Genomic DNA, 25584 nt, shown 5'->3' on the forward strand with positions numbered 1-25584 from the left:
GATGTTGCAAGTCTTGCTGCAAGGATTGCTGCTATTTGAGTTGTTTTGCCTATGGTAGAACATGCTCGTTGGGATGTATAGGATACGCAGGCTCATGCATTGATTGCGTTGTCTGTGAAGCACACTATTGTTCCTCACATCTGTTCAAAATCTGCAAAGCAGGCTTGGGATATTTTGGCTGGTCTTTATGCAAGTCTCAATGAGGCTAAAATTGCTTTGCTGCGTAAAGAGCTGGAGTCGAAGATTATGCATGAGGAAGATGATATGGACACTTTCCTTGCTAGTGTTAAGGATATCAATGAGCAACTTATTTCTGTAGGTGAAGTCGTTTCAGACAGTTCCCTTGTGCAGACTGTTCTTGATGCCTTACTAGATTCTTACCAGACTTTGGCTAGTACTTGGAGACTTATGACCCAAGGAAATCCAGAAGTTGTCAAGTTTGATGCATTATGCACATTGCTGTTCCAAGAGTCACTTTCCAGAAAAAACAGAACTAGACAACATGCAGTTGAGCAGGCTTTTATTGCTTCTCAAAGAAAGGGTGGTAACAGTAATGCAACCACTTCTTATGGTTCTGCTGCGAGTGGAAAAAAATCTGTTTCTAATGCTTCTACTGGCAGCACTTCGTCTGGCAATTCTGGTGATAAGGGAAAAAAGAAGATGCGTTGCCATTATTGTAAAGCTAATGATCACTTGATCAAGTTGTGTCCTAAGTTGAAGGCCAAAGAGGCTAAGAAGAAAGAGGGTGGTTCCACTGCAAATGTTGGTTCCACTACAAATGCAGCCATTGTTGAGTCTTCTGTGAAAGGAGACTGTAATGCTAATGTTGATGCAGAATGGGCTTTTAGCGCAGAGTGCACTTACAATCCTGCTGTCCATGATGCATGCTTGTCAGTTGCTGCAGATTCACATGTGTGGTATTTCGGCAGTGGTGCTACTAAGCACATTACCTCACATCGTGAATTGTTCACCTCTCTCGTGTCTGTCCCTCATGGGAATTCAGTCACTTGTGCCAACAATGCCTCTTATCCGGTTCAGGGAGTTGGAAAGATTGTGCTTACTGCTGCTAATGGCAGTTCTTTCACACTTGTTGATGCACTTTATGTACTCGGGATCAAGAAGAATCTTTTGTTTGTATCCGCACTTGTTAGACTTGGACTTGTAGTTAAATTTGTGGATGACAGATGTACAGTTCACGATCTTAGTTTTTGGTGAAGAAATTGTTGCATCTGGCCTTTTGTGCCGTGGGCTGTATAAGCTCACTTTGTATGACAAGTGTGGACAAAATTTTGCAAATGCAGTTGTAGATTCAAGGGCTATTTTGAGATGCAAAACTTTGGCATGCACGTTTTGGCCATCTTAATTTTGCCAGTTTTCTGCATTTGCAGAAATCTGATATAGTTGCTTCTTTGCCGCCTCTTGAAGCACCTGTCAAACATGTTTGTGAAGGCTGTATTCTGGGTAAAATGCAGTGTTCTAAGTTTCCAAAGGATGGTTCAATTAGGGCCACATGCAGTTTGTAGCTTGTGCATAGTGATGTTTGTGGGCCCATGCAAACTCTGTCCTTGGGCAATTACCTTTACTTCGTGACTTTCATTGATGATTACTCCAGGCATGCATGGGTATTTCCGCTTAAAGCGAAGTCCGAAGTTTTTATGTGCTTCAAACAATTTCTGGCTATGGCTGAAAATGTCTCGAAATGTACTATGGGCACCCTCCGTTCCGATCGAGGGGGGGAGTATATGTCTCGTGAATTTAATGTATTCCTCGCTAGTCGTGGGATAAAACACCAATATGCAGTGCCTTATACACCTCAACAAAATGGTGTTGCTGAGAGGAAAAACAAGTCACTTACGGAAATGGCATGATGTATGGTCAAAAGTCAAGCGTTGCCACATTCTTTTTGGCTTGAGGCCATCATGTGTGCCACTTATGTACTAAACAGGTGTCCTACGAAAGCTTTGCAGTCTATTACTCCATACGAAGCATGGCATGAAAGAAAGCCTTCTATTGAGCACATGCGTGTTTTTGGCTGTTTGGCATATGCTTTGGTGCCACAAACACAGCGCAGAAAATTGGATGATAAGATTGTCAAATGTATTTTTGTTGGTTATAGTGCTGAAAGCAAAGGTTACATGTTATATCATCCGCAAACAAAGCGAATTCTGGTTTCACGAGATGTAGTGTTTGTGGAAGGTTCTGTTCAGCCCTTACTGTCATGTACTCGAGACAGTAATGTAAGCTCACAAGACATTTATGACACTTTGTTGCCTCTTTTTCGTGGTGGAAATACGAATGTAAGTTCCAATAAGGCAAATGTACAGCCTATGGGGGTTTCTGAAAATGTTACCGATCAGCCTATTACTGATGCAGATCGACTTGTTGCAAAGGGTTATGCACAGCAAAAAGGCATAGATTATGAAGAGACTTTTGCTCCCACTTATCGCATGACTACTGTGTGTTTTCTATGTGCATTGGCAGCTCATTTTGGTTGGGATGTCCATCAATCAGACATTGTACTGCTTTCTTGAATGGTGACATATTTGAGGAAGTTTATGTAAGCAGCCTCGCGGTTTTGTCAAGAAAGGACAAAAGGACAAAGTGTGCAAATGTAACAAGGCTTTCGTAAACAGTCCAACAGAAAGCACATTGTATGTAAGTGTGAGGGTGATGTACTTCTCATTGTGGTTCTTTATGTAGATGATTTGCTTATCACGGGACCAAATGAGAGACATATTGCTGAATTTAAGGCTGATTTGAATGCTACTTTCAAGATGAAAGATTTGGGGCTGTTGCATCATTACTCGGGTATACAATTTAAGAAGTGTGATGGTGGCATTGCCTTGTGTCAGAAAAGTTACATAGAGACATTGCTATGTAAATTTGGACTTGAGGATTGCAAACCTATTGCCACTCCCATGGAAACAGGTTTGAAGTTGAGTACATGATGCTGGTGATTCTGCTGATGTCACTCTTTACCAAACTGTTGTTGGCTGCCTCATTTATGTATGCAACACGAGGCCAGATATTCAGTTTGCAGTCTCACAGGTCATCAAATTTATGCATAGCCCAGGGTCTAAGCATTGGTAGGCTGTCAAGAGGATTTTCCGCTACCTTAGTGGCACTTTACATCTTGGCTTGTTTTATCCCAAGGGGGGATCATTGCCGCCAGACTTGCATGCTTTTTCTGACTCAGATTGGGCTGGTTGTTTTGACAAGCGAGTGTCCACAAGTGGTTTTTGTTTCATGCTTGGTAGTTCATGTATATCATGGTTGAGCAAGAAGTAACCTATTGTGACCACTTCGAGTTTTGAGGTTGAGTAGTACAGGGCAGTCTTCACAGCTACGGTTGAGTGTGTATGGCTCAGATGCGTTATGGCTGATTTGGGTGTTGGACAGGATACTGCCAACACTATATACACTGACAGTCAGAGCGCATTGGCAGTTGCGAGGAACCCAGTTTTTCATGCTCGCACAAAGCACATTGAGGTGCATTACCACTATGTCAAGGAGAGGCTCTCAGCAGGAGAGATCAGCTTGGCTTATGTGCCAACACAGGACAACCTTGCAGATCTTTTCACAAAGGCATTGTCTCATGAGAAGCTTGAAGCTTTTCGCAAAGCTTTGGGCTTACTCCCCTTTGTGGATTGATCATGTCATCAGGGCATGGCACTTCTCTTTACTCATGTGCCAACTCTCGTTCACCGCATCACTCCAGGGTGGATTTGTTACCATATACATGTGGTAGTGATGTGTGTGAACACACTAGGAGCGCCGGGGCATTTTTTCCCTCTTTAGGAGGTTTTTTCCCCTGAGCATTGTATATACGCCCATCACTCTAGGGCTATCTATCTTTCTATTGCACACTAAGTAACACACTCTCTATTGTGTGCCCTTCGTCTTCTCCAAGCTGTGTGCGTTTCTCTGCAACCCTAATTCCAACAGAGACCCAATCACTATAGTTCGGTAGTTTATTTCATTCTTTACATCCCCTCCTTCAAACACACACACACACACACACACACACACACACACACACACACACACACACACACACAAAGACAGAGAGAGAGAGAGAGAGAGAGAGAGAGAGAGAGAGAGAGAGAGAGAGAGAGAGAGAGAGAGAGAGAGAGAGAGAGAGAGGCCATGAGAAGTGTGGAAGTGGTCGAAAGAGAGGACGTGGAGGCAAGTCTCTGTAGGCAGTTGAGAGAGAGAGAGAGAGAGATTTGGGCAATGAAGGGCAGTGATGACATTTGGTCGAGTCTGCCTGGCGATGCATAGTGAAGAGTGAGGGGCTTGGGACCTGGGGCAACGACCGCCCTTGAAATTGAAAGAGGAGGCATGTGTTAGGTAGGAGTGCATTTACAAGGGCAACCATCCATGGGATGAGTGGTGGAGTCAGCAAGCAGAGGATGATGTAGAGGCAAGTCTGAGTAAAGAGTAGGAAGGGAGGCTAGTGGGGGTAATATACATGCAGAGGTAGAGGAGGGGCTCTCGAGCTGTGGGAAAGAAATATCCATACACTCTGGTCGTGGGCCATAACGCACCACTTGTCCCCATCTTGAAACTGGACTTCTCGCACCTCGAGGACCCGTTGTTCAAGGCAAGGCGAGGGGTCAACGTTGTTTGAGGGTGGCACCGTGGCAACCTTTTGTTCAACGGGCATCGCCAAGTTGGCAATACCATTCAAAAGGCAGTGCCGCAGGGGACCACCACATTGGCAATTGTGTGGGTTGGCAATTGAGAGCTGGAGTAGTTAGTTGAAGAGGAAGGGAAGGTGGATCCAGTGGTGGTTGCAAGCATTTGCAGCCATTGGATCAAAACCTTGTCTTTTTTATATACTATATAGATTTTCGGTAGTGAAGTTCTCTCCTCTTTTGTAGAAGGATCTCCTCCAAATAAAGATGGGCACGTTTAGCACAAATTTCTCCCCGTATCCACCTTTTCATTAAACACATACAAAGTGCGACCTCCCTTGCTCCTTTCCCCCACTCCCACCACTCTCCTTGGTGCGACTGAGCTCTTACTCAACGAAAGAGAATGGTTTTGGACCCCACGGCAAATGATAGGCTCTCTTTGACGTTTTGGGCAAGCAAATCCTCAGGACTAAATTTAGAACACGGGGTCTTCAAATCAATGAAGACCCCATCATGGGATCCACGACGAGGAGCTACGCGCATAAAACACGAGGTAGGCTCAGCCATCTGATTTTAAATGGACGTGTCCGACTTTACTTTTCCCTATAGCAGTTTATCTTATATAATTTATTTTTCGCCTTGGTGACAACGCAATGCACGCGCATGCGTGGTTAGCTCACTGTGCTGTCATGGCCAAGGTTGTGGGTTTGAACCGCAGGGGGGGCATTGACCTGCCTTTTTTGATGGATGCAGGGCTCTAGAAAAGATAGGTTCGCTTTATCCAAAGCCTGTTCAAAATGAAAATGGACGGTTCAAATTTGAGCAAGAAGGTTTCAAACCGGTTCAAATCATGGAATTTTTAGTTATAATATGAGATTTTTAATGTGATTATCCCTCTCAAATTTAGAGTCAGTTTTCGCACATGCGTGTGAAAAGCCTGGTCCACAAAAAATTTTTCCCGAGCTCTGGATGGATGTTGATTGTCCTCAAGATTCCCACGTGTTACGTCCGCCGCGTCAATTCCATGACGGGTCCTTCATTGAAGACCCCGTGCCCTTTAGTCACGTGGCAAGCAAATTGAATCGTCTCGCTAAAGGATAGGAACTCAATCGGAGGCTACCGTGGCCAGAATCAACGGCCCAAACTGCCTGTTTGATTAAACTGAAACCGCCAACCGTCCCACCATAAACCCTCGTTAAACCCCGGGTTAAATGGATGGGGCGACCGGCATTTAGCCGTTGCCGAGCCACCTTCTTCGCTTGAAGACCACCGGCTTTACCGGTCTCTGAAGGTTTTTGGTTGTTCCTCACGTTTTTCGCTCTCTTCCTCATCCTCTTTCTTTCTTTCTGCGTGATATCATATTCATTTTTCTGGATGGTTTTCTGCTTGTTGCGACTGCACTTTGCGGATTTCTTGATTTGAAGGGAACCCATTTGCTTCATTGGTGCCATTCTTAGAGTCGCTGAGCGCCCATCTCCTCAACTCCCCAAAATTTGGCCTGTTAGTCGGATGGGCTTGCTCTTTATCTTGTTTGTGGCTTTTGTTCTCTTCTTGCACTTGGACTCCTCAGAAAGGATGTTTTTGCTGACTGTCTGGTGCTGATCTAACAAATTGTGGGATTGATCCGATCCTTTCTGTCTTTTGATTCCAATGGGGTGGTTCTTCTGCTTATTGCTGTCTCTAGATGTTTATCCTTTTGTCCCTTGAAACTTTTGGAGTTTTCAAGCATTCCATGGCTGGATCTTCTGAGCTTTCTTCCATCAAGGTTTGAGATGAGCAGCTGGAGCATAGAATTGCTTAAAACTACAGTCCTGCAAGTGATTGTTCGTTATGGCCACATCAGTTTCTGAGACATCAATATGGATTGGGCAAGAAGGTGAGTCTAAAGTAGAATGGCTATCGTTGTTTCGCAATAGAAATCCTTAAAGGGTTCTGTTTTGAGTGTTTAGCAGTTATACAGTGTTGAAAAGGTTATTTCTATGGCTCCCACTGTTGTGAGTGACGTTTTCTTTCTTCTCAGCAGGGAACCATTGGCAACGTTTGGCTTAGGTGGTTGCTTGTTTTGGCCACTCGTTTTATTTGATCCAAGGGCATGGATTGTATTTTTACAATCTCAAAACATTGTGTGAATCGCTTTCAAACTGATGTCAGATTATGTACATATGACTTAATTTCCTTTTTCAAATGGAGGGACCTTATAAGAGCAGAAAATTCCACTTTCCAGGCTATGATGGGGCTGTACCAAAGGCCACACGAACCTCACGGGTATGACAAGTTCTCAGTTTGTATTTTACCTTTTTTTTTGCGTGGGTTTGTGATTTGTATTTTCACTCGCACACGCACACACACACACACACACACACACACACTATCATACATATATTTAACATCCGTGTAACACCCATGCAGTAATGGCATGCACACACAAACATAATGTCATACATACATGTGTATTATTTGACTTGAAGCAGACTTCAAGCATTTCAAACTGTAAGGTTTTGGACAAAAGAACTATGTTTCTTGGACAAGAATGTGAATGTTGGGGTCTTGACATGTGGATATGCCTAGCTCTCTCTTAGTTTTAGCACAAGGGAGCTCCGGCCTCTGCATGGCACAATTGGAGGGGCAACCAGCTGGCGTGAGCTATTGATATCGAGCACATTGCACAGGCCAGGTGGGAAGAGTGAGGTAGGGAAGAGGTGGTTGCTGGCGGGAGCGGAAACAAAGCATTTTGATTGGACCAGCAACTTGTGAGTCGGCTAGCTGGAGGAGGTGGCTTTTGAACTTTCTCGGCCAGCGGCCAACCAAAAAGTGATCTCCACGTCAGGAATCCACCGGCTGGCTACCCCTTGTGCTCATTACAACTCTCTCTCTCTCTCTCTCACACACACACACACACACACACACACACACATGCCGTGTCATTAAGGTGCTCAAAGTCCTACGCTTCTCAAGGAAAGTTTGCTAAGTCAACAATTTGTGACGAGTTTTGTGGGTCTCTATAGAGAGAGGACACTTGATGAGTATTCTGTGTATGTGTGCTCTTATCACAGCTTGTGCTAGGCCTTGGTTTTGAGAACAGATTGTGGACGTTTTGTCTACTTGGATTCTTGGGTTGTCGGGGAAGATTTCAACAATGTGTAGACCCCGGAGGATTGGTTGTCTGATGTGTCTTCTCACTTTATCATCTATTGCTCGTTCTGAGAGAGATGCTTGGGATAGATTCCTTTTTGTGGATTTTGGTGATGATGCTTAGCGTGTACTCTTTCTCTCTCGAGTGACAACATTGTTCCTGGGGATTTTAGAGATAGTTTGGACAAACGAAATTAGAGAGATTCTATGTTGGCCCATAGGCAGCTTCCCGTGATGGGATGATATGATGTGGTGTGCGATAGTTTTGTTGTCTGACCATGATTTGGTTTTGATGCTGGCCATCCATGTGTAGCATTGAGTTTGCATTTGATCTGGAAGTCCATTTGAATGTCATTTTGTGTCCTATCTAGGGCTGTACCCTATTTTGTCCTAAATTGGGTCATGGGATTTTATGGAGGGGCTGGCTGACCTGTTTATGTAGACCTATATTGATAGCCCCTCGCGTGCCACATTTTATGTCTGCTGTATCTGCCATAGGCGTCGCACATGGGCTGCTAGGCCCCTTCCATCACTTGGCATCTCTCTCTCTCTCTCTCTTTCTCTCTCTCTCTCTCTCTCTCTCTCTCTCTCTCTTCATTCTCTTGGGCTTGTGTTGGCACTCACACGTGATATCAAAGCACCAAGTGCTCATCTTGGGTGATCTCCTTCTCCTCTCCCTCTTGGATTTGCAAAAATCGGCCTTTCTCACCCCCCCTCCTTGAACTCTAACATTAACAAGACAAAAGAGTTCCCTAAGAGCTTCCCTCATTGCTACCCACCTAGCAGCCCATCGTGTTTGAAAAATGATGTAGCGGGATCTCTCCAGTTTTGTCCAGTCGTTCCGTGTTTCTCCCAGGGGCAGGTGTTAGGGTGTGAGGGCTGTTTTGTGGCTGTGCTCGGTAAGTGTGAGGTTGATGTCGGGTTGTGTTCGCTAGCCATGTTTAGCTTAGGGTTTTGGCTTTGTTCCATGGACAGTAGGCTCCTGTAGGCTTGGAGCATTTTTCCCCAGCCTTGCCAATATTTTCCCATGGCCCTTCATGGCATCGGGTGTTCTTTCTCCACATATTCCCCCTATTTATGGTCATGGGGCAGCTTGATGGCTGGCCGACTTGGACTTCTGTGGGTACTTAGGAGAGTGTAGGGGTACAGGAGTTGCAGTGTGCACAATGCCTTGGGTGAAGGGCGCACCCAGGGGACAGCCCTAGGATGGGCGGTGGGTAGGGAAGCAGATCAACCTAGCGTTTCTGCCATAGATCAGGCCCAACCATTTTTTACCATTCAGTTGTAATAGACTTGGACACTCCAATCCGAGAATCTATTGCAACACATGTGAGAAACTGCAGACAGCTGCGCAAAACTTTTGGAGAGAGAGAGAGAGAGAGAGAGAGAGAGAGAGAGAGAGAGAGAGAGAGAGAGAGAGAGAGAGAGAGAGAGAGAGAGAGAGAGAGAGAGAGAGTCGACACGGCACGATGTAGTCCTGTGCCCAGATGCATTGGCCCCAAAGAGTAGTGTCCCTTCTCGGTATTTCTTTATTATTATGCTTCGCAAAGTACAATGTCCAAGGGTCTTTCTCCTCTCTGTGCTCCCAAGCTAATCTGAGTAGAGAGGAGGCCCTAGGTACATTTTAAAGGCCCTAGGCCAAACTCAAAAGCTATTACATGAAAAGCTTCAACTAAAAAAAGCACCTGTCTCCAAAATCATGCGTCAGTAAGGTTGTTCGTACGCACTGCCACGTCAGCACGCAGCTCCGCAAATCACACCGTAATTTGAGAAAATCCATACGAGTTGCCACATCATCATCGCTACGCAATGTTTAAAATTACAAGGTTTTAGGTTCCTCGATCGGGCTCCATAAGTTCGGAGGGTTAAGTTTTTAATCCCTAACCTCTCTGGGCCACTTGGCAAGAACTTGTAAGTTGGAACAACTTCTGCTTCTTTTCACTAGGGTTTTGGACCCCTTGGTTGGGCTTTATCCTTTAGGCCATGCCACATCATCACTTTGTGACATCCCCCCCCTCTTGAAAGAATTGTAATCACTCGATTACTTCTGCAAAATAGACAGGATAAAAACTAGTTTAGTAGACACTAACGTACTAGACCACACATATCTAGCACTTGCGCGAAGACGACAGTCACCGAACTTTCACATCACTATCCTCTTCGAGATCTTAGATGAGATTCATGATCATTGTAACGTATAAAGCAATCATATCCAGACTGCGCCAGATGTCTTGATCTTGTTACTATCACATTTGCATCACCCCTTAGGCGACTAAGATAAAATGCTTCAGTCATTTCATCTTTCAAACACGTACTCAAACAATACACACATGAGAGATTCCCATCTCAAAATCATTTCTTTACATAAGATATCCAGCAGAACATTGGTAGCATGTGAGTATCTTTGAAATCTCAAAAGAAATTAATGACTTTATTCCCATTGAGGTAACGTGTGTCATTGTTCTTGAGACTTTTGCAAAGCCTCCCTTACCTTGGCAAAGGCGGTGCCTTTCCCGTCAGCTTATGGTACTCGTCGCACCTACGGCTCTTCGTCTCTTCGAACTAGCAACTACGTGCAGACAAGGGAGGTGGTTGCGTTTGTGTAGTGTGATCGCGTACAATGCGCCATACTTGTGTTAAGGATGGATCGTGCTCACATAAGCCTCGTGGTGATTCCAAGAACTCGTTCTTTCGGATTGTGAAGCTTAATTCGTTAATTTGTGGCATGCGATTCAGTGCATCTGCCACTACATTTTTTACCTCGCTAGTAACATATTTGAAGATCAAACTCATGTAGGATCTTCGTTCACCGAGCCTTTCTACCTGTAACAGACTTGGACACTCCAAGTCAAGAATCAACCGCGACAGAACCAAATAACCACTTCAAAACAATTCACAGATCACAATAGATTCGCACTGGCCCGGTGGAGTTCCGTGCCTAGAGATATTGCCCCAAAGACTGACGCCCCTTTCGGTATTTCTTTTTTATATTAATCAATCATCAAAGTACAAGAGAGCGGTTAGGGTTTCACTCTCAGACTCTGCGTCCAGATGCCCTGAGAAGTGAGGCCCTCACCACTAATTAAAAGGTTACAAGGGATGCCCAAAAGCAGAGCCCCAAAAGCTTTTAAAATCAAAAGCATCAGTTCTCTCTCTCTCTCTCTTAGAGAGTCTTTTTCTCTTTTTTTATAAAAAAAAAGTAAAATTCGCGTCGCTCTTCATTTTCCATTTAAAAAAAATAAAATAAAAAAATAATAGCCTCCGCGATTTTCGGAAATTAGGGTTTTTGGCAGAAATTAGGGTTTGCAAGAATTTTAGGGTTTTGGCAGAAATTAGGGTTTCTGCTGTCCGCCACGTCATCACTTTGTGACATACCCCCCTCTTGAAAGCATTGTAATCGACCGCGATTACGCCTGCAAAACCGACAAAAGCCATAAACCGTCTTAGCAGACACTGACTGTTAGTACCTACGTACTAGGAACACACATCTAGCACATGTACAAAATCGACAGTCACATCACACGACATCACAGGACATCACCAGACATCACAGGACATCACATGACATTCAAAATTCATTCGGATCTTAGACCATGATTTATCGACAATGTAGCTAGCAATCACATCTAGGTCCAATCGGGACCTCATCGATGTCCGATTGACTAACCCCTATTGCAACCATGTCTATTCGAGATCAATCAGACCAAAATGCTGCAGTCATTTCGTCTATCAGTTCCTGCACTCACAAGAAGTCAAGAACAAATCAGTATCATAATCAGGAATTCCATTTCATAAAGTCATCCAACAGAATACTGTCAGCTCTCAGTATCCCTGAAGCTCAAAGAGACATCAGTGACTTTAGTATCAAAATCGAGGCATCTGTTGACAAAGGAGCGGAGTAACTCCCCTCTTGTGCATCCCACTGCACCAGATCTTCGGCCAAGCTGAGTTTCTGGGTTCCGTTTGGAGTAGACTATGCTAAACCAAAACATCGAGGTAAAGTTTCACAATCCGAGGAGTATCTGCTAGGTCCTCCTCCGCCATCCACTTCGCATCAAATGCAGGAAAGTTCTTGAACTTAACCAAGAACCACCTTCAGACTTTACCTTTCTTCGTATCATTATGTGCCAAAATCTGTTTAGGAACAAGGATCTCCTAGTTTTCTTCCACTGCGGGTTGCTCATCAGGCTCCCCATCATCAGGCACATCACCCTTAACAGGTTTCAAGAGACTCACATGCAATGCATTGTGAATCCTCCAAGTATCTGGCAGTTTCAATCGGAAGGAGACATCATTTATCTTGTCAGTGATGTGGAAAGGTCCGTAGTATCGCATACTAAGCTTTGGAAAAAGCCTCTCCTTTCCCTTTTTCTTTCGTAGGTGTGCCTTCTCAAAACGTAAGAGCACCCAATCATCCTCCTTCAGTTTCAAGTCGCGATGATGGCGATCCGCTGCCTTTTTCTGTTGTTCTTGAGACTCCTGCAAAGTCTCGCGAACCTTGGCAAAAGCCGTATCCAAATCTCGCGAATATTCATCCGCTTCAAATTTCTAATCTTTCGTGCTGAGGAAGGATGGAACCTTCGCAGCAGTTTCAACAATCTCACATGGCGTCTTCCCCGTCGAAGAGTATATCGTGTTATTGTAGGCAAATTCCACCAAAGGTAAGTTCTTTTCCCATTGAGTCTTCTTATCCGAGATACAAGACTTCAATAAATCTAAAATCACTGAATTGGCAATCTCAAATTGCCCGTCAGTCTGCAAGTGGAACGATGACGAGAACTGCAACCGCATGCCAATGTTCTCCCAAATTGCCTTCCAAAACAAACTCATAAATCTGGGATCTCTGTCGAAGACAATCGTCTCAGACGTGCCATGTAATTGGAAAATCATCGTGATCATTCTGTGTTCTCGGGAGATCAAAAATGAAATCCATTGCAGTACTTTCCCAGGGGTGGGTGGGTATGGGTAAAGGCTGTAACAATCCTTGTGCCTTATGCCTGTCAAACTTGACCTTCTGGCATACTGAGCAACTGCGCACAAACTCTTCCACATCCTTTTTGAGTCTCGGCCCAAAGAAGTATCTCTCTACCCCTTTCATGGTGGTAGCAATGCCGCGGTGACCCGTGAAAGGTGGACAGTGGCATTCAGTCATAACCTTTTCCCTCAACGGCTGTGTAACGCACAACAGTCTTTTTCATCAAGTAGCCTTCCCGAAGGGAGTATCCCGCTACTGTCTCCCCATCCCGTATCCGTGTGAAAATATCTGCAAAATCTGTATCTGTGGCATGCTGATCGACCATATCCTCGAAGCTCCTATGATGTATCGCGGAAATAGCCAGAACCAACGGTTTCCGAGACAGCATCTGCCACCACATTCTTCTGTCCCTGCACATGGACAATCTGGAAGTGGAACTATGACAAGATGTTCGTCCACCGCATCTGCTTTTCCGAAAGCTGCTTCTATGACAAGAAGTAGCGCCAACTCTGATGGTCTGTAAAGACAGTAAAATCCGCTCCGAGTAGGTAATGCCGCCACTGAGTAAGAGCATGGATAACCACCAAAAGCTCTTTCCCATAGATCTGTGCTGTCATCTCCGGCCTAGAGAACAAACGGCTCTCGTAAGCTATGACATGGCCTTCTTGCATCAAGACCGTACCCAGACTACGACCACAAGCATCACAATATACTTCAAATGACTTCTGCAAGTTCGGCAAAGTCAAAATAGGTCCCGTAGTCAATTTCTCTTTCAATGTCCGAAAGACAGTCACCTCTGTGGGTCCCCACGAAAAAGGTACTCCTTTCTGTGTCAAGGTATGCAAAGGGGAAGCAACCTCTGCAAACTTTCGTATGAACCGCCTGTAGTACGAACACAGTCCCAAGAAGCTTCTAACTTCATGGACATTCCTCAAATCGGGCCAATCACGGATAGTCTCTATCTTGGCCGGGTTCATTTGCACTCCTGCTGTTGACACAATGTGTCCCAAAAAATGTATCTCTGGTAGGAAAAATTCACTTTTCTTAGCATTAATCACTAATGTGTGATCTCGTAATGCTTGAAAGACTTGAAGCAGATCATCTCTGTGTTCTGCCTCATTCTTGGAGAAAACAATGATGTCATGAAAGAAAGTGCCAACAAATAGCCTGTACTCTCGAAAAATCCTATCCATCATCCGGTTAAATGTCGCAGGGGCATTGGTTAAGCCAAAAGGCATCACCAAAACTCAAATAACCCAAAAGTCGTCCGAAAAGCTGTCTTGTAGACATCTCCTGGCGCTATCCTGATCTGATGATATCCACTCTTCAAGTCAATCCTGCTAAAGCACGAGGATCCCTGTACCCTGTCGAGTATATCATCGATCCTAGGAATCGGAAATCTGTTCTTGATGGTGATTTCGTTGAGAGTGCTATAAGCGATGCACATTCTCCAAGATCCGTCTTTCTTCAAAACCAACAACACTGGAGAGCAATACGATGAAGTACTAGGCTGGACAAGACCCTTTTCCAAGAGGTCTTTCACTGAGTTCATAATCTTTTCATTCTGTACTCGGCTCACATGATAAGGTGGCCGATTCGGTGGGGTGCTTCCAGATATCAGATCAATGGTATGATCTTCAGGCCCTCTCAAAAGCAATCGGCATGAGCGTGGAGAAAAAATCCTTGGCGTTCTTTTCTTCAGGTCAAAACATATTCAACTTTTATCCATCGTTCAGTTCTCCCAAAAGAATGAGTAAGAAAACTGAAGTTCATCAAGTACAATCTCTAAGCCCTTCATTTATCAAAGTCGCTTTCTCTGCCTGGTAGTCAACCACGGCGTAGTTCTTGTGGTACCAAGGGATCCCGAGTAGAACGTCACTCGCGTGCCCTGAACACCCTTGTCATTGCAAACGAAGTTTGCCAATGCTCGGTGTAATGGCAACATCCCATCCGGGTGCCAGTCGAACTACCACCGCCTGTGGCGTCAGTCTGTTGTGCGTAGTTCCAAATCGAGCCGCCAATTCCAAGTGAAAAGAAGTTGGCCTTGGCTCCTTCAAAAGAGCTTCCTGATCCTTCACTTTGCCCCAAAAAAAATGGCAAAGTTTGTACTTTCATTCATTTGATTCGGTGCAAGTCCCACGCCATGTGGTACCAGTTGTGCTTTTCTATCTGCCTTTTCTGCCACATTCCTCAGCTGCTCTCGAACTCTCAGACCTGTCGTCGTCTTTATCATTCTGTTCTTTCTGTGCCTTATCAGGGCACTTCGCGGAGATATGTCCATGTTCCCCGCATCCAAAGCACTTCCCCTCTCTGATGAAGCGAGCTCTCTCCTCAGGAGTAAGCTTGGGTCGTGTATCCTTTCTTTTTCTCTAGGTTGCTCTTTTTCATTCTACTTTCATTCCCAGAAGTCTGTTCGGCTCGTTGTGTCATGGCCTCATCTGTGGGGTAGGTCAGACTGCCAGAGTGAATGGCAAAGCGCCGCTTCGCATGACTCATCAACTCCTGAATAGAAGCTGACTTCTGTTCCAAGCAGTGATCTCGGATCTCTGTAGGTAGACCCAAGGTAAACCGCTCAATCTGTTCTCTGAACGAGATCTTCTTGAATGAAGAGGCGGGTAGAAAAGAGCTCCAGAATCTTTCACAATAAGCATTGATTGTATCTTTCTTGGTCATCCGAAGATGGTTCCAAGCAGCTCGTACATCTCGTTCATATTCTTGCGTCAACCAAGAAGAAATAAAAAGCTTCTTAAATTTCAGCCATTTAACTGGCGCACTCTTGTTAAAAGAAGCGTGGACCACCAAGTACGAGCATTCCCCTTAAGGTAAGAGGTAGATCTCTGAATCTTGGAGTGCTCTGAATAGCGTCCTTCCGCGAAAGCGATGTCAAACTGCTGAATAAAAGACAAAGCCTTCGAAGCATTTGAGTATCGTGAAAAGTATCAAACTTGATCGAGTGGCCACCTTCCTTAAACTCTCAGACTTTCTTGCTTTTATCTTCGAGAAAGTCATACTGGTTGGCTTTGTAAAAATTCTTCTTGTTCGCATAAAACTTTCCGTCATCGGAATCTGAGCTGTTTGTAGACGAGTCCTCAGTAGAACTGTCAGTCTCTGGGCGAGATTTAGCCTTCTTTGCCTTTCTCTTGCCCTTTCCAAAGCGTTGCTTCTTGCTTCGCTGTTTACCTTTTCTGTCTTCTTCGCTTGAATCCGAGGAGCTAGAAGAACTGTCAGAAGAAGAAGAAGAAGAACTGGGTAGGTCTTCAAACTTGACGCGCTTCTTCAATTTCTTTGCCTTGTCAAATGTCGACCGACGACCTAAATATCCCAGGAAGTCAGTGCCTTTCTTCTGCTTTTTGCCGTGCTTTTTGGCTTTCTTTTGCGTGTCAAAAAGATGAGCAATCCGTGCATCAACCACGTTTTGCAGTTCCTTCTCCGTATATTTCTTGGAGGCAGAAGGTTTCTTGAGAGCGGGTTTCGGGAGTGGTGTTGTGGTTCTCTGCCACTCCGTCTGTACCTCTTCCAAAGAGGTCTGGTTCATATATTTTGCCATCTTTGGGTCCTTGGCAAAATTGAGCATCATCTTTGTTGCATCGCCGATCAACTGGCGACGCTCTATCTCTCGCCGCTCCGCCTAAGTAGGCCAAGGCAGGCCATACTCTCTGCCTGAATCTTCGTTGTGATCCCAGCCCGCATCTCCAGATGCAGAGGGAGTCGACTGATCATTGCCTGAAGCCATAGGTGCCGCGGAAAAAAATTTCGGGGATCGGATTTCCCATAGAAGAGAAATCGGCCGTGCTCTGATACCACTGTAACAGACTTGGACACTCCAAGTCAAGAATCAACCGCGACAGCACCAAATAACCACTTCAAAACAATTCACAGATCACAATAGATTTGCACTGGCCCGGCGGAGTTCCGTGCCTAGAGATATTGGCCCCAAAGACTGGCGCCCCTTTCGGTATTTCTTTTTTATATTAATCAATCATCAAAGTACAAGAGAGCGGTTAGGGTTTCACTCTCAGACTCTGCGTCCAGATGCCCTGAGAAGTGAGGCCCTCACCACTAATTTAAAGGTTACAAGGGATGCCCAAAAGCAAAGCCCCAAAAGCTTTTAAAATCAAAAGCATCAGTTCTCTCTCTCTCTTAGAGAGTCTTTTTCTCTTTTTTTATAAAAAAAAGTAAAATTCGCGTCGCTCTTCATTTTCCATTTTAAAAAAAAAAGAAAAGAAAAAAAAAAGCCTCCGCGATTTTTGAAAATTAGGGTTTCTGGCAGAAATTAGGGTTTGCAGGAATTTTAGGGTTCTTGGTAGAAATTAGGGTTTCTGCTGTCCGCCACGTCATCACTTTGTGACACTACCTATCAATTTACTTTGACTTGAAAGCTATTTCAGACTTTCATGGTTCATTCGGACCTCAAAAGTGGCACCGTATAAATAGTGTCTTTACTTTTTAAGTTCATGTACTATAGCCAGTAACTCTCGCATATTGGCCGACTAGGTACGTTGGGCACAATCTAACTTTTGATTTCAAATGCAACCGAACGTCCCCTTGTATAAGTATGACTTCTACGGCCTCATTACTTGCGTCTGTCTCCAAGATAAACGGCTCATTTGGATCCACTATAGTTAATATAGGTGCAATTACTATAGCCGCCTTAAGCTTTTCAAAGCTTTTCTTTTGGGCTTCCCTCCAACTTATATTCTTGCCCTACCTCCATGCTCGAACTGTAGCGTGATCTGCAAATGGCTTCTCACTAGACTAGGGCCCAAGCTGTACAACCACTCCTTGCCTAGGTACACGTCTACTCTAGCCAAATCCATGACCTGAAAGTCGAGCGTAGCCTAGCAGTTTTGCATGGCTAATGGACTCCGAGGCTAGGTATTCCATGCTATCTTATCATAATCGTTGGCCAAGCCAATAGTGTACTCATGATTGCCTGCGGTCTCGAGCAACCTTAATTTTTGAACCAACGAGTAGTTTAAGAAGTTGTGGGTAGCTCCATTATCTAAAAAACAGTGACTAGTCACTACGGCTATCTATGGTGCCATACATGGGCACCATGTCATGTGGACGCTGCCACACAGTTGATGTCATCGAAGAAGCATGGCGCACGTCACATTGATACACCGTCACCTCCTGAACTCTCTGAAATTGAGAGGAAGCGTCTGCATTGTGTGCAACTACCTGGAGGATTTTACCATCTCTCTTAGGCTCACTGCCATTCGTGCTAGCTTTGAGCTTTGGGTATTCGGCCTCGGTATGCCCTACCTCATTGCAGCTGAAATAATGATTTTCCTTTCACGCTTTAACATAGCTCTTTTTTTTGTAATTTGGACTCTCTTTTCTTTTTAAATGGTTGCGGTATTTTAGTCCAACGACCACCCTGACTACCTTGGTCAGTCATCTCCCCCTGCATTTCACTACAGAACCCCTTTCTAAACCCTTACTTTTTTTTTTCTTTTTCTTAGCCCTACTTGCCCATATCGTGTACCACGACGCTTGGTGTCATCACATATCCCCTCGAATAAATCCTTCGGCTGAAGAGGCTCAATGTACTCAAGATAGTCATTTGTGAGGCTCCTCTTGAAGCCTCGCAAAGTCTGGAATGCATCGATTCCCTTTAACTTGAGTACTATCTCTCTGTAGTTTCAGATGTACTGAGTTAGGGACTTGTTCTGCATCAAGCACTTGTCCCATAACTCTCAGTTTCGCTCGTCCTCCTTGCCTAACAAGAACTTTTTTTGAAACATCGTTTCGAACTCTAGCAAAGTGGTAGGACGAGTGGTCAAACTCATTCACCAATTGTACGCATGGGGAAAATTCTTCTTCACCACCTCATGCTCATCACCTTCACGCAAAGTATCCATTCCGCTTCGGGTGATGACCATACACTGAGATCTTGGGTACTTAAGTTCACGAGGAACTTGGTTGTTGAGGTTCTTGAGGTTCTGTAGCTTGCAATCGCTGTTAGAGAAGGCTTTTCTCTTACCCGAGCTCGACTCTTCCCTGCGGGCGCATCCCTTGGCAGCCTTGCGCTCACACCAAAGTTGCTTTTTCCCACCTCACATCCATCGGCCGGCCGCTAAGTGCACGGTCCGCTCTCAATGAGTGAAAAGAGGAACAAGGGTAGGCCGGACAAGCCCTTCTTTCTTGGATTACTTGTCACTCTTCAAAAACACGGTTAGGAACCGACACGCCCAGGTGGACTTGGGTTACGTGCGACCGCAACAAGCAAAAAATTTCTTGTGGTTCTTTCCTTGAGTGATACAGAACACTGCCAAAGCTCTGATACCAATGTAAGGTGCAATGGAAGTGAATGTTGAACTTGTTGGGTTAAAGGCCCAAATGGCCCCCTTTGTGTATAGTTTTAAAGGTTATTAACCTTTGGCCAAGTTCACATTGAACTTGGCCATTACCTTTAAATTGGTCCTATACTTTTAATAAAGGGAATGTGTGAGCCAATTTGCTCACTCTAATTATTCCCCTTAACTATCTAGTAGCGCTCTCTCTCTCTGCTATCTTCGTTCCCTAGCGCACCCTTCTCTGCAAGCACTTGCTCCTCTCCAAGGTACACACCCTGCACATCTCCGCATGCTCTTTCACTTGCACACACCGCTTCGCGCTCATCATCAGAGCCAAATTAGGGTTTGCTCCCAAACTTGCAAACGTTGATTTTCAGCCAAGGAGGTCAACTTTCATGCGAGATTTTGCAATTTCATCACCAAAGGACTCATCCCCGGACACTAATGAGCTCCTGGCAAGTCAAACTTACCTAAAACAGGCTGAAATTAGGTCAAAATCAGCAAATTACAGGTTATGACAGCAAAATACAGGTTTTGCAAATCATGTATTAAGGTGTGGGAACATCTTTTCTAGGTCCTCGCTACCCGAAAACACTGAAATTGCCGAAAAACAGGTCTCAAAACAGGTGTTTTCAGCAAATTTCAGATTTACGCAAGTTTTTGCAAGTGTATTCTTGATGCGTCCACATTGGGGAAGTACAAATTAATGCAATCTACGCACATTTGACAAGTTTTGGCTATGTATGACCATTTGTGGCTCAATTTCGTGCAATTTGATGCTGGGCTTTTGCTCATACATGCTTCTAAAGGCTGTGCATTAGCCTTATGTATGTTCTGTGAGGCTAAAAACAACTAAAATTGTTGTTTTTGAGCACAAATTTGCTCGCTGAAATTTCCTGCGCATAAATTTCAGAAATTGTTTTTTTTGCCTAAATCGACCTATTTTGCCTCAAATTGCTCTTGTGACCATTTGGACCTGTAGTGCACAGCTTTGTGAGACTATACTCCAGTTTTTGTGCATTTTGCCCAAAAATTCAGCGTATTAGCCCTCTTATTTGTGCAACTATGGCTTCATCTTCTTTGGATGTGAAGAATCTCTTCGAGATTAGGAGGTTCGATGGAACAGGTTTCGACCTTTGGAAAGACAGGATCCAAGGAATCCTATTTCTTAAGGATTGTGAAGGGGTACTTGAATAGGTAAAGCCACAGAATATGACGGATGAAGCACGGGTTAGCCTGAACAGGAAGGGTACATACATTAAAATAGCCATGACCGATGAGACAATCATTGATTTCAAAGGTCTCACAACTGCTTTTGATGTGTAAGTTAAAGGGAATGTATGAGAATACAACGTCTGTCAACCAAGTCCATTTGATGCGAAAACTTGTTGGCATGCAACTAGATGAGTCCAAGAGCGCTGCAGAGCACTTGTCGTTGTTCCCAGGTACTTTGTCACAGTTACAGGATTCAGGCTTACCTCCTTTTGATGATAAGCTGAAAGCTATCTTCTTGCTTATGACCTTGCCTGATTCATGGGAAAGATTGGCGGTTTCATTGTCAAATAACCCCAATTTAACCTTTGATGGTATTAGGGGTTCTATCTTGAATGAGAAAATCAAGAGGAAAGCAAGTGGAGAGGGAGGTAGCTCTGCCAACATGGTTAGAGGCAGGACAGAGAAGAAGAATGCCTATGCACAAAGGAGTAAGAGTAAGAGTAAGGAAAGGGGAAATGTCAGCAAAGGCAAGGATGATGTGACTTGCTATCAGTGTGGCAGGAAAGGTCACAAGAAACCCGATTGCAGGTACTATAAAGCTGAGTTAGAACGGAAAAAGAATGACGGAGACAAAAAGAAAGAGAAGAAGGAAGTCAAGACAGATGCACAGGATAGCTCAAAGGACAAAGAGAGGGCCAATGTGGCTTCTAGTGTTGTGATTGAGGAGCTGTCCGATGTAGAGGACATCTTGTGTACCACTTTGTGAGATGATGATGCTTATGACCTTGATGCCTCTCTTAATGTTCATTCACAGGACATGCAGATCACCAAGAGTGATCTTATTGATGCTTTGTTGACTGTCAATGATGCATTATCCCAGACTTGGATTGTTGATTGTGGTGCTTCATTTCATGTGACTCCTATTAAGGAGTGTTTCTCTACTTTTGATGCAGGCAAGCATGGCCATGTATACCTTGGAAACAATCATGCATGTTCCATTGAGGGTATTGGCACGGTGCATCTCTCCATAGATGGCACAAATGAGCTTGTCTTGCATGATGTTAGATACGTGCCGGGAATCAAGAAGAGTCTGCTTTCTGTTGGTCAGATGGATATGCATGGTTACAGCATCTTGTTTGAGAGAGGATCATGGAAAATGACTCAAGGCTCAAGGCTGATTGTAAAGGGCACAAAGAAAGGGACACTTTACTGCATGCATGGAAAGGCCGTGTTGGGCAAGTTTATTGCATTGGCTGAAATTAACTCTCACATGGAGTTGTGGCACAAGAGGCTTGGCCATATGAGCCAAAAGGGCCTCTCTAAACTTTCTACTGTGAACAAGCTTGATGCTAAGGGCACAAAGCTTGACTTTTGTGATGAATGTCAATATGGCAAGCAAGTAAAGCGTTCTTATTACTCTGGTGTCTCTCGTAAATCTTGTGTGCTTGATCTTGTACATTCTGATGTATGTAGCATGCCTACTAAGTCTATGGGAGGTGCATGCTATTTTGTCTCCTTTGTTGATGATCATTCTAGGAAAATTTGGGTTTATTTGCTTAAGTCTAAGGATGAAGCCTTTGTTGCGTTTAAGAAATTTCATGCATTTGTGACCACCCAAACAGGTAGAAAGCTAAAATGCTTGCGTACGGACAATGAGGGGGAGTTCACAAGTGCTGAATTTAATAAATTTTGTGAAAATTTGGGCATTAAGAGGGAACATACTGTGCCATATAGCCCCTCTTCTAATGGTGTGGCTGAAAGATTCAATAGGACACTTTGTGAGAGGGTGAGATGCATGTTGTCCACAACTAATCTCTCTCATGGATTTCGGGGAGAAGCTTTGAAAACTGAAGTTCATATATGCAATCGATCCCCTCACATGTCTTTGAAAGGTGACACCCCTAAAGAGGTTCGGTTTGGCAAGCCTGCTTCATATGATCACTTACGCATTTTTGGTTGCGAGGCTTTTGTGCATGTTAGACCTAAGTTGAGGAGTAAACTAGATGCCAAATCCACTAAAGGCCTTTTCATGGGATATGGTGAAGAAGGCGAAATGGGCTACAGGATTTGGTTACCTCAGCTCAAAAGGGTTATACGTAGCCGAGATGTTGTTTTTAATGAGGCAAGGCTACTTCAAAACAATTGTGCCTCAAAGCATGACCATAAAAGAGTCAAATTTCAGCATGACCAGCCACCTGTTAAGCCTATTTTTGACCCTCAGGATGCACCACATATGGCTGAAAATGTAGATGATCCAGTGGTGTTTGAGCTAGATGATGTTGGGCAGCAAATTGAGGCTCCTGAAGGGCATTTGCAGGCAGGAAACAATGCTGAAAATGATGTACAACAGGCCATTGTTGGTGATTTTATCATGCCACCTGATGTAAACGCATTGCCGGAGAATGTGGATCATTGGGTGAGGCGGTCTACTTGTCAAAGACGGCCTGTGAGAAGATATGATCCCTCTTTGCATTATATTATGTTGACGGATGAGGGAGAGCCTCTTACATATAAAGAGGCACAAACATGTGAGCACAGCGATGAGTGGGAGCTTGCTATGCAAGAAGAGATTAAAGCTTTTTATGCTAATCATACTTGGGATTTGGTGGAATTGCCCAAAGGAAGGAAGGGTATTCCTAACAAATGGGTGTATAAAATCAAGATAGTTGATGCAAAACCCAAGTATAAGGCAAGGCTAGTTGCAGAGGGATATGTTCAAACCAAGGGCATAGACTTTTCTCTCCCGTTGTGAAGATGACCACTTTGTGTCTATTGTTTGCCATAGTGGCTGCTCTTGATTTGGAAATGGACCAAATGGATGTATATACCGCTTTCTTGCATGGTGATGTGGAGGAAGAGCTTTACATGAAGCAACCCGAGGGTTTTGTTATTCCTGGCAAGGAACATTTGGTATGTATGCTCAATAGAAGCTTGTATGGGCTGAAACAATCATGTAGACAATGGTACAAGAAGTTAAACATGGTTACAAAAGAAGTCATGCATACCATTGTTTGTATACCAAACGTGATGAGGATGGCAACCCTATCTTTCTTGTGCTCTATGTAGATGATATGTTGATAGCTGCAAAGAAAAGAAGCACCGTTGATGCTCTTAAAGGGTAGCTGAAATCTGCATTTTCAATGAAAGACCTTGGGGCAGCTGAACATATACTTGGAGTGCGTGTTAGAAGGCAAAGAGACCAGCGCCTATTGTATTTGTCGCAAGAAAAGTACATTGAAAAGTGCTGGACATATTTAACATGGCTGAAGCAAAGCCCCTTGGCGTGCCATTATAGCCATATGTCAAGATCTCCAAGGATGATTGTCCCAAGTCAAAGGAAGAAGCCAATGACATGCAAAGTGTGCCTTACGCTTCAGCTTGTGGTTCACTTATGTATGCTATGGTTGCTACTAGGCCTGATAGCCCATGCAGTGGGAGTTGTGAGCCGGTTTATGGCTAATCTAGGCAGGTTGCATTGGGATGCAGTGAAGTCCATTATGAGATACTTGAAAGGGACTAAAAACAAGCGCCTCTACTATGGTAAAGGACCATTGGAGCTAAAGGGATTTTGTGACTCTGACATGGCTGGTGATGTGGAAACATGGAAATCCACAAATGGCTATGTGTTTACTCTTGCAGGAGGTGCTGTTTCATGGTGTTCTAGATTGCAAAAGATCGTTGCATTGTCTATGATAGAGGCTGAATATATTTCAGCCACACTGAGGCTTCCAAAGAAGCCATTTGTTCAGCACGTCTATGCAGCGAGTTTGGTTTGCCTGCCAAGGCACCTATGCTTGGTTGTGATAGCCAGAGTGCCATATGTCTGGCAAAGAATGCCATGTTTCATGCACGCACAAAGCATATTGATGTGCGGTATCACTTCATTCGAGAAGTGCTTGAGGATGGCCTTTATTACATTGGTTAAGGTCCATACATCACAAAATCCAGCAGATGCACTGATACCAGTTGATGAGCGTGAAGCGGTGTGTGCAAGTGAAAGAGCATGCGGAGATGTGCAGGGTGTGTGCCTTGGAGAGGGGCGAGTGCTTGCAGAGAAGGGGGCGCTAGGGAACGAGGATAGCAGAGAGAGAGAGCGCTACTCGATAGTTGAGGGGAATAATTAGAGTGAGCAAATTGACTCACACATTTCCTTTATTAAAAGTATAGGACCAATTTAAAGTTAGTGGCCAAAGGTTAATAACCTTCAAAACTATACACAAAGGGGGCCATTTGGGCCTTTAACCCAACAGAACTTTGCTCAAGATGAGTGCTCCGAACTGTGCTCAAGGGTTCCGTTTACTTACGGAAGGAAGAGCCTTCCGTTCCTTAAGTGAGAGAGTGCAATGATCACAAACAAAGTGAATGACACTGTGAATGAAGGTGCTGAGTCTGAGAGAGAGAGAAGAATACTGTCACAAACGGGAGCGCATAACATTATAGAATACATTCGGATAAATAGGATTTATCACTTAATACTGAAGCCAAAGGATATAGAGAGAAATAGATAGAGGGAGAGAGAGAGTGTGAGAAGATCGACACAGTATTGGGGACCAGAAGATGGGCTGGTCCCCCCCCTTAAAGAGAATCCTTTTATTAGGGAGAATCTTTTTTCAAGCACAAGAACCGGAGAAAACCCCTCCGTTCTAATTCTCTGACTCGATGGTCGTTCCTTCTCGGAAGGGAAATTCGAGAGATGAGCTCTCAATCCTTTTTCCGTCTGTACTCGAAGTCGAGACTCCGCAAACAATTTCGGAATTCCGTTCCCGGAATTCGGAAGCGTAGGCCGAAGCCTTCTCGCTTCTCCTTCGCGATGAAGTACCTGCAAACACACACGCAAACACGCGACAACAATTTGTATGGCGAATCCACAATAGATACCTGTCGCTTTTGCGCGGGAAAAGCGACTTCCGTGCTTCGTAGTCTCGCGATCTCTTGCGTCTTCTGGCGGCAGAGTCTTCTCTGCAACTCCTTTTCAGTGAGGGCATGTGGTGCTTTTATAGCTCCTTGACCACGGCACGAATAGCTGCTCGCATAGAGATCGCGTTTTTTTTTTTCCCTTTTCGACCTGAAATAAGGAGAGAGAATTCGCTGGCTGGTTTTGTTGCTTTATTTTCTAAGTGGCTGCCCACTTATTAAGTGGACGGCCGGCATACTTTTTAGTTTGGTCTGAACCTGCCCAAAAACTCAATAAAACCTTATAAGTTTAAAACAATGCTTTTCACAACACTTCCCAGGCGTCCCTGGATGCAACCACATGCACAAATGCAATGCAAACATAGATTCCTCGCGGGAAAGCGTTTGCTCTTCCCGGAAAACTCGTTAAAAT

The 25584-nt window shown here is 44.4% G+C and overlaps 1 protein-coding gene across 1 annotated transcript in view; it reads left to right on the forward strand.

Moving 5' to 3' along the window:
• Positions 1-5909: 5909 nt before the first annotated feature.
• Positions 5910-25584, forward strand: part of LOC147430443 (telomere repeat-binding protein 4-like) — a 71591-nt gene continuing 51916 nt past the window's right edge. The window contains exons 1-2 of the mRNA XM_086493076.1: positions 5910-6513; positions 6661-6902. Of these exons, the coding sequence (XP_086349202.1) occupies positions 6822-6902 (81 nt within the window). The 5' untranslated portion in view covers positions 5910-6513; positions 6661-6821. The remainder of the gene's footprint in view (positions 6514-6660; positions 6903-25584) is intronic.

The sequence above is a fragment of the Adiantum capillus-veneris genome, chromosome 21 (assembly GCF_014529385.1).
Source record: "Adiantum capillus-veneris isolate H3 chromosome 21, ASM1452938v2, whole genome shotgun sequence".
Classification (NCBI taxonomy): domain Eukaryota; kingdom Viridiplantae; phylum Streptophyta; class Polypodiopsida; order Polypodiales; family Pteridaceae; genus Adiantum; species Adiantum capillus-veneris.